The sequence below is a fragment of the Melanerpes formicivorus genome, unplaced genomic scaffold, assembly GCF_026170545.1.
Source record: "Melanerpes formicivorus ecotype bairdi unplaced genomic scaffold, bMelFor1.0.p_v2 SCAF_42, whole genome shotgun sequence".
In the NCBI taxonomy this organism is placed as follows: domain Eukaryota; kingdom Metazoa; phylum Chordata; class Aves; order Piciformes; family Picidae; genus Melanerpes; species Melanerpes formicivorus.
Genome location: NW_027142394.1, coordinates 3,155,389 through 3,168,599, shown reverse-complemented (window position 1 = coordinate 3,168,599; position 13,211 = coordinate 3,155,389). Strand labels below are relative to the sequence as shown.

The following is a 13,211-nucleotide window of genomic DNA, read 5'->3' as shown; positions in this document are numbered from 1 at the left end:
CATCCAAGTGCCAGGCTCTGCACATTGGCCACAGCAACCCCAGGCAGTGCTACAGGCTGGGGTCAGAGTGGCTGGAGAGCAGCCAGGCAGAGAGGGACCTAGGGGTGCTGGTTGATGGTAGGCTGAACATGAGCCTGCAGTGTGCCCAGGCAGCCAGGAGGGCCAATGGCATCCTGGCCTGCATCAGGAACAGTGTGGCCAGCAGGAGCAGGGAAGTCATTGTGCCCCTCTACTCTGCACTGGTTAGGCCACACCTTGAGTCCTGTGTCCAGTTCTGGGCCCCTCAGTTTAGGAAGGAGGTTGACTTGCTGGAATGTGTCCAGAGAAGGGCAACAAAGTTGGTGAGGGGCTTGGAACACAAGCCCTATGAGGGGAGGCTGAGGGAGCTGGGGTTGCTTAGCTTAGAGAAGAGGAGACTCAGGGGTGACCTTATTGCTGTCTACAACTACCTGAAGGGAGATTGTAGCCAGGAGGAGGTTGGTCTCTTCTCCCAGGCAGCCAGTACCAGAACAAGAGGACACAGTCTCAGGCTGCACCAGGGGAGGTTCAGGCTGGAGGTCAGGAGGAAGTTTTAAACAGAGAGAGTGATTGCCCATTGGAATGGGCTGACCAGGGAGGTGGTGGAGTCGCTGTTGCTGGAGGTGTTCAGGAGACTTGACAGGGTGCTTGGTTGCATAGTTTAGTTGGTTGGGTGGTGTTGGATGATAGGTTGGACACAATGATCTTGAAGCTCTCTTCCAACCTGGTTTATTCTATTCTATTCCTTGTGGAAGTTTCCATGTCAGTGGGAACTACCTAAAAGAACAAAGCTGTGTAACCTTGCTTGCAGGTATGACTAGTGCCCTTGGAATTGATATCACGTAGTAATGCTTCATGTGGGTGGTGATAGTTAGTTCTTCCTTCAAGTATCATCTTTGTCCAGATTTTAGGTTGAACTAATGCCAGAAATGAGATATTCTGTTAGATTTCAAACAGACACATCAAATGTCTTGGTTCTTAGGATGGAGATATCTGCAGTTTATAACAGCAATAGTGAACCTCAGCTGCCTGAAATGGAATAAATGCGTGTATTGCCACTTGTAGAAAGGTGCTCTTGGTTATTTGATTGTTATAATTATTTCTGTTTTATGGTGTTTAGGAAGCTTGGATTTTTGTGTTAGTTTGACTTCTGTTGGTGTGCCTCTTGTAGTGCTCTAATTGAGTGTCTTTTGGCAGTTGATATCCAGGAAAGGATTGAGTCGATCGCTGTTTTCTGCTACGAAAAAATGGTTTAGTGGCAGCAAGGTTCCAGAGAAAAGCATAAATGAACTGAAGAATACTTCTGGTTTGCTGTAAGTAATTGCAGTCCTGTCCTTTATATCTGAGCTGTAGCTCACTTCTATGTGATGATGTTCTGCAAAGTCAACTAAATCACCAATACTGTGAAAGCCTTTAATTGGAGAGGTAATGAGAAGTGCTGTGGCTAAATGTGTACAATAATAGAAGAACTTGGAGAGAAAGAGGATAAACTCTATCTTCCTGTGGTATTTATAGTGAAGTTTAAGTTACAAAGACTGCATGTTTTTAAGAGTGGTAGTAATAAAAAGAAGCTGTGATCTGCCATGAGGAATGCTTTAAAATTAATACAGGCTTTTTCTTTTCTCATTTAAGCCAATCCCCATTGTTTATGTAGCTAGAGCTAATAGGAACTGTAATTCATTTACTGCAGTTAAGTATATTTCCTTTGCAAGTGTGTTTGAGTGCTAAATCAAGGGGAAATTCCTACTTGTTGCACCTCTATTTTACACTAAAACTGGATTTCAAGTTTTACCAAAACCTTCCTTCTGTATGCTTTGTCATTTCCCTCTGTGACCAAGGATATTTAGTCATGAAAAGCATTCTGTTCCACTGTCATATTTTAACCACAGAAGTCTAATTAGCTCTTGGACACTACCCACCCAGAGTGAATGTCCCTGACACTTCCATACAGCTTTAAATTTGTATGTTGTGTCTCTTTGGATTCCTAAGCTAAAAGGGTGTGAATTTCAACTTCCTGTATTTGTCAGCATGGCCTTCTCCCCACAAAGTTTGACTAAACAGTGTTTGTGAAAATATTAATGAAGTGATTCTTGCAGAGGACAGGAACTTGCCCAGTGCTTTGGCTTAAAAGCAGAGTTATTCAGTGGATTTTTTTCCTTTCAGGAGACAGGAGGAGAGATAACTACAGCTCAGTGAACAGTTAATCTTACTGTTTCTTTCCCCTGCAGCTCTGTTCAGCACTAACAGTTAATCTTCCTGAGCAGTTTCAGTGCGAGCTGCATGCTTTTTTTCCAGTATTTCTTGGCTAAGAGGAATGCTTGTTTTGAATGTCAGTGGAACAGTGAATCTTGTTAACCAGAACTGGTGTGAAACCAGGTCCATGTGGGTGAGGGGAAACGGCTTTGCTTTGACCTAGGTGGTTTTTGGGTAGGGCTGAAGCAATGCAGTTTTCATTCCTCCTTTGTGAATAGAAATTAAAATGAGAGGGGATGACTTTACAAGAGCTTGCCTTGCTGTATTTAGTCAAATTATGACTTTTGAATTGAACTATTTGTATTTGTAGGTATCCACCAGAAGCACCAGAGCTTCAGATACGGAAGATGGCAGACTTGTGCTTTTTGGTGCAACACTATGAGCTTGCATACAGCTGTTACCATACAGCAAAGAAAGACTTCCTAAATGATCAGGCAATGCTTTATGCAGCTGGAGCACTGGTTGGTACTTCATATAACATAAGCATTCTGTGAACTTTTCCTCATAATCTCTAATATTTGTCTGAAGGTAACAATATGCAATCTCTTCTTTCCACCTTGAAATGTATAAGGGTCTTCCCAAATCTGCTGCATATATCTAGCAAATCCTGAAGTGTTCTCAAATCTGTTGGCTCTTGTTTCATCAAGTGGGGAAAAAAGTGACTAAAAATGGAGGGGATGGCTCTTAAAATATGCAGTTTGGTAAGGAGAATACTTAGAATGCAACCTCCAGCAGAGTGGATCTTTACATTTGTAGTCTTCAGAACTCAAAATCCAGTGTGAAATCATTTTATAGTTTCTCTTTTAGACTTTGGCAAAATACTTGCTTGCCAGAATAGAATATAGAATAGAATAGAATAAACCAGGTTGGAAGAGACTTCAAGATGATTGTGTCCAACCCATCAACCAATCCAACCCACCTAAACAACTAACCCATGGCACCAAGTACCCCATCAAGTCTCCTCCTGAAGACCTCCAATGATGGTGACTCCACCACCTCCCTGGGCAGCCCATTCCAATGGGCAATCACTCTCTCTGTCAAAACTTTCACTAAATATAGTATTGTACCCTGTGTTTTTAAGACTCTTGAAGGATATGGTTTGAGTATGTCACTGCTGAACTTCACTGTCAACACATTCATTAATTTCTCCTAGAACAGCTCCATCACTAAAATAATTTTCAACATGGTGGTGGGAACACTTGGGAAAATCCAGAGGCTTGTTTTAAAAGTTTTTTGGATGGTGTTTTGTAGCCTTTAGCCTAGTTGAGTTGAGAAAATTTGAAACTTGACTTTGTAGAGCCATGGAAGCATTCTTGTAGGCTCTGCATTCTTGTAGGCTGTGCCATCTTGATGTAAATTACAGAAGCCTGTTTTTGTGGCACAGACAGTTGCTCTGTATTTGGAGAGCCTGAAAAAGTTGCCTTAATTTCTTAACCATAGGATTAATTTCTTTGTTGTCACCCCCACCATCACCCAGTGTGGACCATTGGCACTCACCAGTGATGAGAGGAGGATCCCTCAGCCCAGATGGGCTCAGCTTGGGGCTTCTGCCTTTCCTGGTGGGGGTTAAATAGGGGAGTGGGTGGGGAGGGCCAAGTAGCCACACCTGGGGTGGGAGGAGACTCCAGTAGAGCCCAGGTGCTCTGGGATTTGAGGGGAAAAAGGGGGTGAGTGACTTCTAGGGTGTCAGGTAATGATAGGACTGGGGGGAATGGGGAAATGGGTAGATTCAGATGGGATGTTATGAAGTACCATCAGGGTGGTGAGAGGCTGGAACAGGTTGCCCAGAGAGGTTTGTAGAGGTCTTGATTATGAATTGCTTTACAGCCTACAAGTCTTAGTCATTGCTGCAGGAAAGCTTTGCTATCCCATAAAGAAATAAGATTTTAGAGTACATACAGTAAAGCTTTCTTGGAAGCTGAGACTGTAACTTCATTTAAGCAACACTCAGAAAACAGTTCTCATCTCAAAAGAGATGGTGATGCTACTTTATCAGGAAGTTTGTTCCTGCAAAAGGAAATTATCAGCAGCACTGAATCACTGCTTCTGCCTAGTGTACAATCAACTGAAAACACTTCAGTATGTGTAGCTCTCTTCCTGCTGTCTGGTTAATTACAAGCAAATTCATAAGTAGGCTATTGTGTTAAAGCTCTTATCAGCTGCAGTGTGTTGGGTATGCTTTTATGTGCCAGTAACTGCTTAGATGAAGATCTTGAAGTAGTAGCTGTTGCAACCTGTCCCCAGTATTTGCTGAGAACCTGCAGTGACAGTAGTGATTTCTCTTGTAGGAAATGGCAGCAGTGTCAGCTTTTCTTCAGCCTGGAGCTCCCAGACCATATCCTGCTCATTATATGGAAACAGCAATTCAGACCTATCGAGACATCTGCAAGTATGTTGGTTACTTTCATACTGATCCAGTCAAAGTTGGAAGACCTGTTGGTTTAATGTCTTCCTCTGCACATGCCAGACAGCTAAAAGATGACAGAATGATGGTGACCTTTTTGAAGAGTATCATAGAATGGCTTAGGTTGGAAGGGACCTCAGACATTGTCTGCTCCCTGCCATGGGCAGGAATGCCTCCCAACTAGACTTGGCTGCTCAAGGCCTCATCCAGCTTGGCCTTGAACACCTCCAGGGAGGAAGCATCCACAACATCCTGGGCAACCTATTCCAGAGTCCCACCACCCTCATACTGAAGAACTTCTTCCTAAGATCCAGTCTAAACCTATTCCCCCTCAGCTTAACACCATTCTCCCTTGTTCTATTGCTAGACACCCTTACGAAAAGTCCTTCTGCAGCCTTCCTGTGGGATCCCTTCAGGTATTGGAAGGCAGCCATAAGGTCCCCCTTCTCTTTTCTAGGTTGATCCACCCTAGCTCCCTCAGCCTATCCTCATAGCAGAGGTGCTTCAGCCCTCTGATCATCTTTGTGGCCCTCCTCTGGACTCACTCCAACAGCTCTGTGTCCTCCTTATGCTGGGGACACCAGAACTGGATGCAATATGTGAGGTGGAGGTCTCACAAGAGCAGAATAAAAGGGCAGAATTGCCTCTCTTGACTGGCTGGCCACATTCCTTTCAATGCAGCTGAGGATGTGATTTCCTTTCTGGGCTGCATTGTTAGTTTATCTAAGGTAACCTGGAAGGGGAACTGTGCCATTCTTAAGAGTGCTGATTAAACTTGTGTTGGATTTACTGCTGGACTCTTGGACTTCTTGTTTATCAGAGCATTTAGCTGATTGGAGCATTTTAGCTACTGTTCTTCTAAATAGGATGCTGTCCTCCCAAGTGCCCTCAAGCTTTGATTTTTGGAAGCTGGTGTTCAGTAGGCCAGGATGCTTAATGTGCCAGGCTGCATGTGGTTGTTTTGCAGGGAATGAACTTCCCTGTTTTTGACTTGAAGGCTAAAAAGCAGAACATCAGCCTGTTGAGAGACAGAGATAACTTGTCAGATTTGAGGTGAAAAGTCTTCAGTGGTTTCTTTTGATAAATATTTACTAACACCTTTTTGGTTTTGGTTTTAGGAACATGGTCCTGGCTGAACGCTGCGTGCTGCTGAGTGCTGAGATCTTAAAAAGTCAAAGCAAATACTCAGAGGCAGCTGCTCTTCTGATCCGTTTGACCAGTGAGGTAAAACACTTGGTACCTTCTTCCACTCCTGCCCTGTCTTTACTTATCCAAGCACTTGGGGGTTACCCTTCTGCTCCTTGGCCTATGGTATTTTCTAGCCAAAGATAGCAAATGAGCTGGTTTAAAGCATGAAGAAAACTGTTGACACTGCAAATGAAAACAAACTAGTACTTGATAATCAAGTGACTTGCTTGACTTCTTTAAATGTCCTAAATATGCATTTGTTATCTTTAGCTTTATAAAGAATTTCCTTGACATCTGCTTAGCTCTTGCATGACATACAAGGGCTCAGGTCCAGCCAACATGGATTTAGGAAGGGCAGGTCCTGCCTCTCCAACCTGATCTCCTTCTATGATCAGGTGACTGTCTGGTGGCTGTGAGGAGGGCTGTGGATGTGGTCTACCTGGACTTCAGGAAGGCCTTTGACACTGTCCCCCACAGCAAACTGCTGGCTAAGCTGTCATCTCATGGCTTGGACAGCAGCACTCTGAGCTGGGTTAGGAAGTGGCTGGAGGGCCGAGCCCAGAGAGTCGGGGTGAATGGTGCCACAGCCAGCTGGCAGCCAGTCACCAGTGACGTTCCCCAGGGATCAGTGCTGGTCCCCATCCTCTTTAACATCTTTATTGATGATCTGGATGAGGGGATTGAGTCAGTCATCAGCAAATTTGCAGATGACACCAAGTTGGGAGCAGGTGTTGCTCTGTTAGAGGGCTGAAGAGCTCTGCAGAGGGACCTTGACCAACTGGACAGATGGGCGGAGTCCAACATGATGGCATTCAACAAATCCAAGTGCCAGGTGCTGCACTTTGGCCACAACCACCATGGTTTAGTCATGGGGTCTGTAGTAACAGGTTGGACTTGATGATCTTTGAGGTCTCTTCCAACCTTGGTGATTCTGTAATACTTTCAACTTAAGAACTCATGGGTTAAAAGCATTAGCATGGCTTGCCAGAGCCATAATGGATACTTGCCTACATATAATCAGAAGTTCTCTGTAGTTTAAGTAACTAAGGCATCAGTGGAGCTCAGCTGTTATGAATCATTAGAATCATACTGTGTAAGTGAAAGCTAGTCTGAACACTTCTCTAATATTAATTGGTGGAAATTAAGCATAGAATTAGCTTCTAACAGCCCAGAAAGTGTCTTGCTTGAAAAGGAGTGAAATAGATGTAATACCAGTAGTAGTATAGCATCTTCTGTGTAGCTTGGAGGAAAGTAACTGGCACTTAGTTCTGGCTTTGTGGTCAGCTGCACCAAATGTGATGCATCTGAGAATTTTCCTGGGAGAGATTAAGCATGGAATGAATTTGCTTAGTTGTGTAAGTTTCTTTCTCAAGTGTCTTTGTAGCTTCATTCTTGCTCTTTCAAATTAAACTTGCTACTAGAATTTGCATGAGCAGTGTAGATGATTTAAAGCAAGGATTATTTGCTCTGTGCAAATGTTTTACAACTTATATGTAGCATACTTGTGGTGTCTCTGGGCAGTTGCAAGGATAGTCACAGGATAGTGTGGAGGTGTCTCAGTGTATTTGTAGAGTCCATCACTGAATGGAGATCACCTGTGGTAAAGTCAAGTAGATTTTGTTCAGATTGGTTAAAGCAATAGGGCTGTGTCTGGACATGAAGGGTGTGATAAGTAATTTTACCTTGTTAAGAAATCATCCTGGTTCTTGTGACACAAACTCAACAGGTTCCTTCTGTTATTCCTTCATTATCTTAAAGCTCTTATTTTCTGTTTCTAGCCATAATACCTGCAGGGGAATGGAAGGGGAAAAGATAGCAAAAGTGCTTTAGAGGGAATGGTGTTAGAAACTGTAGCCTGGGGTAATCTAAAAAGCAGAAAATAGTTATTTTGTCACTCAGACTCAAATAGGTTGATACATAGAAGCTCTCCCCTGGAAAAAACTGTCAGTGTATTTGGTATCTAACAGAGAGAAAAGCACTTCTTGTCTTTTCTTTTACATACATAAAATGTGTACATCTTCGCCTTCACAGGACTGTCACAGCTTGCTGTCCCTGTTAGCATGCAAATAAGGCCACTGTTACCTTTGGATTTAACTTTGAGGCTGATTTCCCTTTTTGCTTTTAAACAGGATTCCGATCTCCGCAGCGCACTTCTGCTGGAGCAGGCAGCCCATTGCTTTATAAACATGAAAAGCCCCATGGTTAGGAAGTTTGCATTTCATATGATACTGGCTGGCCATAGGTTTAGTAAAGCAGGCCAGGTAAGTATTGTCTTTCAGCATGGGAATTATGCTTGGTGTTTGAAAACCACTTCAAATATGTCATTAGTCTGGAAAAAGATGATTGATTCTGACACTTCTGTGTTAGAAGTGTGCAGCTGTGTGATCCTTCTGAATAGGACCTCTGCATTGATCAGCTTTGTCTTCTGTCTGAAAGAATGCTGAAGATCTTTGGCTTCAAACTTCAGTGACATGTGTGTTCAGTTATGGGTTTCAGTTTCATACATAGTGAAATATAAGGCTTTTTATTTGGGTGAAGAAGTATTCTTACTCCTGAGCTCTAAGAGTGAGCTGCAGGACTTAAGGATTTGTTAAATTCTTAATTTCATAGAATAATGGCAAAATTCAGGCATATTTTTCCTGCTGCCTGAACCACATGCTTTTTAGTGGAGTTGCAGGTGTCTGAATAGTTACTGCAAGACAGAGTAAAGCATCTCTTTCTGACTGCTTAGGCTTAAATAGCAATTAAACCAATACAGATCAGATGTTTACTTTCATTCAAATTCCTGGGCAGGCAGCTTTAACTGTGGTAAATGAACTCAAGGTTTGTTGGACATAAAGCACACAAGTGATTTCTGCCTCAGTTGTGGGACTGATGCCCTGTGTTTGGGGGGGGGGGGGGGGGGATTGTTCTCCCACCCCACCCAATCTAATGTTTATTTGGTAAGGTTTTTCTGGGTTTTCTTCTGTAAGTATCAAAGCAAATCATGTATTCTTGCCTTCTGGATTGAGAGTCTCAGATGTGAAGGATAGGAGGAGTATTTTCCCCCCCTTCTTGGTTTTCTTCATAGAAACTACTAAAAGGAGCTATCTGCAGTAGTTTCCCTGCCTGTTTTTGACAGGACAATACTGAGAGGGAACTATTGGTCAGAGTTTTTTTTCCCTTTGTTCTTCTATATTTCACTCCTTTGCATGCATTTTGTGAAGCTTTGACTTTGTGTCCATGTGACAGCTCTCTTGCTTGTGTCTAATTCTTGTAGGGCAACACAGAGCATTATTGCAAAAGTAGTCTTCTCTTTTATTTGTGCTTTGAACTTACTGCCTGTTACACTAGTCTTGGAAAGCATGAGCTGTATCTGCAGGCTTGGCTCTGTATTGTCTGAACCAACACTTCTGTGCTTCATTTGGGGTTGACTAGGATGCTCAGAGGTGTAGTTCTGCAGGCATTACTTTTGGCATAGTGGAGAGGGCTGGTAAAACCTTTCTGACTTCAGTCTTCCTGATGCTGCAGTGACAATGAGTGGTGAATGGGATTGTTTGAGAAACTAAGTGCCCTCTTGTTTTCTTGCAGAAAAGACATGCCTTACGTTGCTACTGCCAAGCCATGCAGGTTTACAAAGGGAAAGGCTGGTCCCTCGCCGAAGATCACATTAACTTCACCATTGGGCGCCAGTCCTTCACGCTCTGTCAGCTTGACAATGCTGTGTCTGCCTTCAGGCATATCTTGATCAATGACAGCAAACAGCCCCCAGCACAGCAAGGGGCTTTCTTAAGAGAATATCTTTATGTTTATAAGGTAAATGACTCTTCATTGTTTTTATTCCTTGAGCAGTTTGCCCAGCTGGCCAAGAAGGCCAATGTCATCCTGGCCTGTATCAGCAACAGTGTGGCCAGCAGGAGCAGGGAGGTCATTGTGCCCCTGTACACTGCCCTGGTTAGGCCACACCTTGAGTCCTGTGTCCAGTTCTGGGCTCCTCAGTTTAAGAAGGATGTTGACTTGCTGGAATGTGTCCAGAGAAGGGCAACAAGGCTGGTGAAGGGTTTGGAGCACAGCCCTATGAGGAGAGGCTGAGGGAGCTGGGGTTGCTTAGTCTGGAAAAGAGGAGGCTCAGAGGAGACCTTCTTGCTCTCTAAAACTACCTGAAGGGAGGTTGATAGCCAGGAGGGTGTTGGTTTCTTCTCCCAGGCAATCAGCACCAGAACAAGAAGATGCAGTCTCAAGCTGCACCAGGGGAAGTTTAGGCTGGAGGTGAGGAGAAAGTTCTTCACAGAGAGATTTGTTAGCTGTTGGTATGTGCTGCCCAGGGAGGTGGTGGAGTCACCATCCCTGGAGGTATTCCAAAAAGGTTTGGATATGGCACTTGGTGCCACGGTTTAATAGTCCTGAAGTGTTGGATGGCAGGTTGGACTTTGATCTTTGAGGTCTTTCCCAACCTTATTAATTCTATGATTAAAGGGCCGGGTTATAAGAATTATTTTTCCTCTTCCATAAAGATTTCATGAACTTCAAACTTTCTTGGAGAAATATTGCATCAGACTGTCAAAGCAGAAGAAACTGTCAAAACAGTTAGTTGAAATGATGCATTCCATCTTAAAAATACTACCTGGTCACTGGTTATGTACAGCATGGGCACTGTGTATTTGCACACTGACATGACCTTGTTTTCCTCCTCTACCCCAGAACGTAACCCAGCTGTCACCTGACGGTCCCTTACCACAGCTTCCTTTACCATACATCAACAGCTCAGCAACCCGTGTTTTCTTTGGGCATGATAGAAGACCAGCAGAAGGTTAGAAAATTCTATGTAAAGGCACTGAAGTGCTTTATTTATGGAGTCAAAACACCTGCAGCAGTTGGTGTCAGGAAAAAAATACATCAAATGTAAAATTGCTGTGACAAGGTAGCTGCTTAAAGAAGACATCAAAAGAAAAGCTTAAGCTTAGTTCCTACTTGCTAGATGGTTTTAGGCTTTCTCTGTAAATATGAGGTTTGTCTGTGCAGGAGTGTTGATATACAGGTTGCATTCCAGCTGGAAAGCTGCAATGCAAGTGAAAGGGATCTTTAATGCTTTAGCAAATGCTGGACACCTGTGGTAAAATGAACTATAAAGCTAACTTTCTCCTGGATGGAATGTTTGTAGCACTGATTTCCTGCATGTGAAGTAGCTGAGTGGAAATTCTGGCATAAACCAGGGCTGTACTGTGGGGCTGTAGTCTGCCGTAAAGTAAAAACCTGTAAGCTGAGTATAGCGTGTGGCATGAGAAAATCCTGGAGTTCCACAATTTGCAGAAGGAAGTATACTCCAGTTCTGCTCAGTGTTGTCTGTCTGGTGTGCTTTCCAAAATGTCTTGCAATTCACTGACTTAGTGACTCTCATTTTTAGTTACAATTGAGAACTTAACATATTTTAGCCATACTTAAATGCCCGGTGCAGCCCCCGGCTGCTGCTTTCCTCATCTTCTAAGACTGCCTTACTCGTCCTAGGTGAAAAGCAGGCAGCTACTCATGTAAGTCTGGATCAGGAGTATGACTCCGAGTCATCCCAGCAGTGGAAGGAGCTTGAGGAGCAGGTTGTTTCTGTGGTAAACAAAGGGACAATACCTTCAAACTTTCAACCAACACAATTCTGCCTAAGTCGCTACTCGGATAACTCCAGATTTCCACTTGCTGTGATAGAAGGTAAAGTCAAGATTTAAACACTTCAGAAATCAAGTGAGTTAGGTGAATCTGTATGAAACTTTATGGTGTTGCAGATTGAAATCAATGTTCCTGAGCAATTTGCTTGCATTTGAATGCTTTGAGTTAGGTGAAGCTTTAGTTGGTGGGAGGCATAACCTGGAGACATTCAAGGTTCAGGCATTAGGAAGAGGCTCTTTACTGTGAGGGTGGTGGGACACTGGAACTGGTTGCCCATGGAGAAGATGGAATACATTCAAGGTCAGGCTTGATGGGGCTCTGAGCAGGCTGAAGTTGGGGATGTCCCTGCTCAGTGCAGGGGCATTGGACTAGATGACCTTCAAAGGTCCCTTCCAAGCCACTGCATTCCATGGTTCTCTTTTCTTGCCCTTTCTGAACAGAGCCAATAACTGTAGAAGTGTCCTTCCGAAACCCTCTGAAAGTTCCACTTCTTTTAACTGACCTCTCATTGCTGTGGAAGTTTCAACCTAAAGACTTCAATGCAAAGCATGGTGGAGAAACAAAAGAGCTGGTAAGGAAAGTTTCATCCTTTTTCAACCAAAACAAAGAAGGAAACATAATTTACTGTGCTAGAAATGCAGTGTTTTGGATACCTTTGAGAAACTACTTACTGCTGTTTAAGACTTCAACTAATACTGCCAAAACTTCCCTCCAAAGGACTGTTTGCACATTGATGTTTTCAAGGTTTGAATATGTTCTGATACTGAATACTAAAGTAAATTCTTCAATAATTTGGTTTGCTGGCCAAAGGCATTTGGAACATAGGGATCAAAGATGGAGTGGAACATCTCCCTTCTGAAGAAAGACTGGGGAAGGTGGGTGGTCTTAGCTTGGAGAAGAGGAGACCAAGGGGTGACCTCATTCATGTTTATAAAGATATGAAGGGCAGTGTTGGGAGGATGGAGCCAGGCTCTGCTCAGTGATGTCCAATGATAGGACAAGGGGCAAAGGGTGCAGTCTGGAGCAGAGGCGGTTCCACATGAACATAAGGAAAAACTTTTTCACTGTGAGGGTGACAGAGCTCTTTAGCAGGCTGCCCAGAGAGGTTGTGCAGTCTCTTTCTCTGGAGATATTCAAAACCTTCCTGCATGCATTCCTGTGCCTTAATCTAGGTGATCCTGCTCTGGCAGAGTGGTTGGACTAGATGACCATGCAGAGCTACAGGCTGGGGTCAGAGTGGCTGGAGAGCAGCCAGGTGGAGAGGGACCTGGGGGCACTGGTTGATGGTAGGCTGAACATGAGCCTGCAGTGTGCCCAGGCAGCCAAGAGGGCCAATGGCATCCTGGCCTGCATCAAGAACAGTGTGGCCAGCAGGAGCAGGGAGGTCATTCTGCCCCTGTACACTGCACTGGTTAGGCTGCACCTTGAGTACTGTGTCCAGTTCTGGGCCCCTCAGTTTAGGAAAGAGGTTGACTTGCTGGAACGAGTCCAGAGAAGGGCAACAAAGTTGGTGAGGGGTTTGGAACACAAGCCCAATGAGGAAAGACTGAGGGAGCTGGGGGTTGCTCAGCCTGGAGAAGAGGAGACTCAGGGGTGACCTTATCACTCTCTACAACTACCTGAAGGGAGGTTGTAGACAGGCAGAGGTTGGTCTCTTCTCCCAGGCAGCCAGTACCAGAACAAGAGGACACAGTCTCAGGCTGCACCAGGG

At 44.1% G+C, this 13,211-nt stretch overlaps 1 protein-coding gene across 4 annotated transcripts in view; it reads left to right on the top strand.

The window, feature by feature from the left end:
* TRAPPC8 (trafficking protein particle complex subunit 8) overlaps positions 1-13,211 on the top strand; it is a 55,736-nt gene that overhangs the window by 20,770 nt on the left and 21,755 nt on the right. For all 4 annotated transcript variants that reach the window (XM_068158753.1, XM_068158752.1, XM_068158751.1 and 1 more), the window contains 9 exons: positions 1,216-1,331; positions 2,582-2,732; positions 4,560-4,660; positions 5,794-5,899; positions 7,993-8,124; positions 9,434-9,658; positions 10,544-10,652; positions 11,348-11,542; positions 11,941-12,071. In XM_068158753.1, the coding sequence (XP_068014854.1) occupies positions 1,216-1,331; positions 2,582-2,732; positions 4,560-4,660; positions 5,794-5,899; positions 7,993-8,124; positions 9,434-9,658; positions 10,544-10,652; positions 11,348-11,542; positions 11,941-12,071 (1,266 nt within the window). The remainder of the gene's footprint in view (positions 1-1,215; positions 1,332-2,581; positions 2,733-4,559; positions 4,661-5,793; positions 5,900-7,992; positions 8,125-9,433; positions 9,659-10,543; positions 10,653-11,347; positions 11,543-11,940; positions 12,072-13,211) is intronic.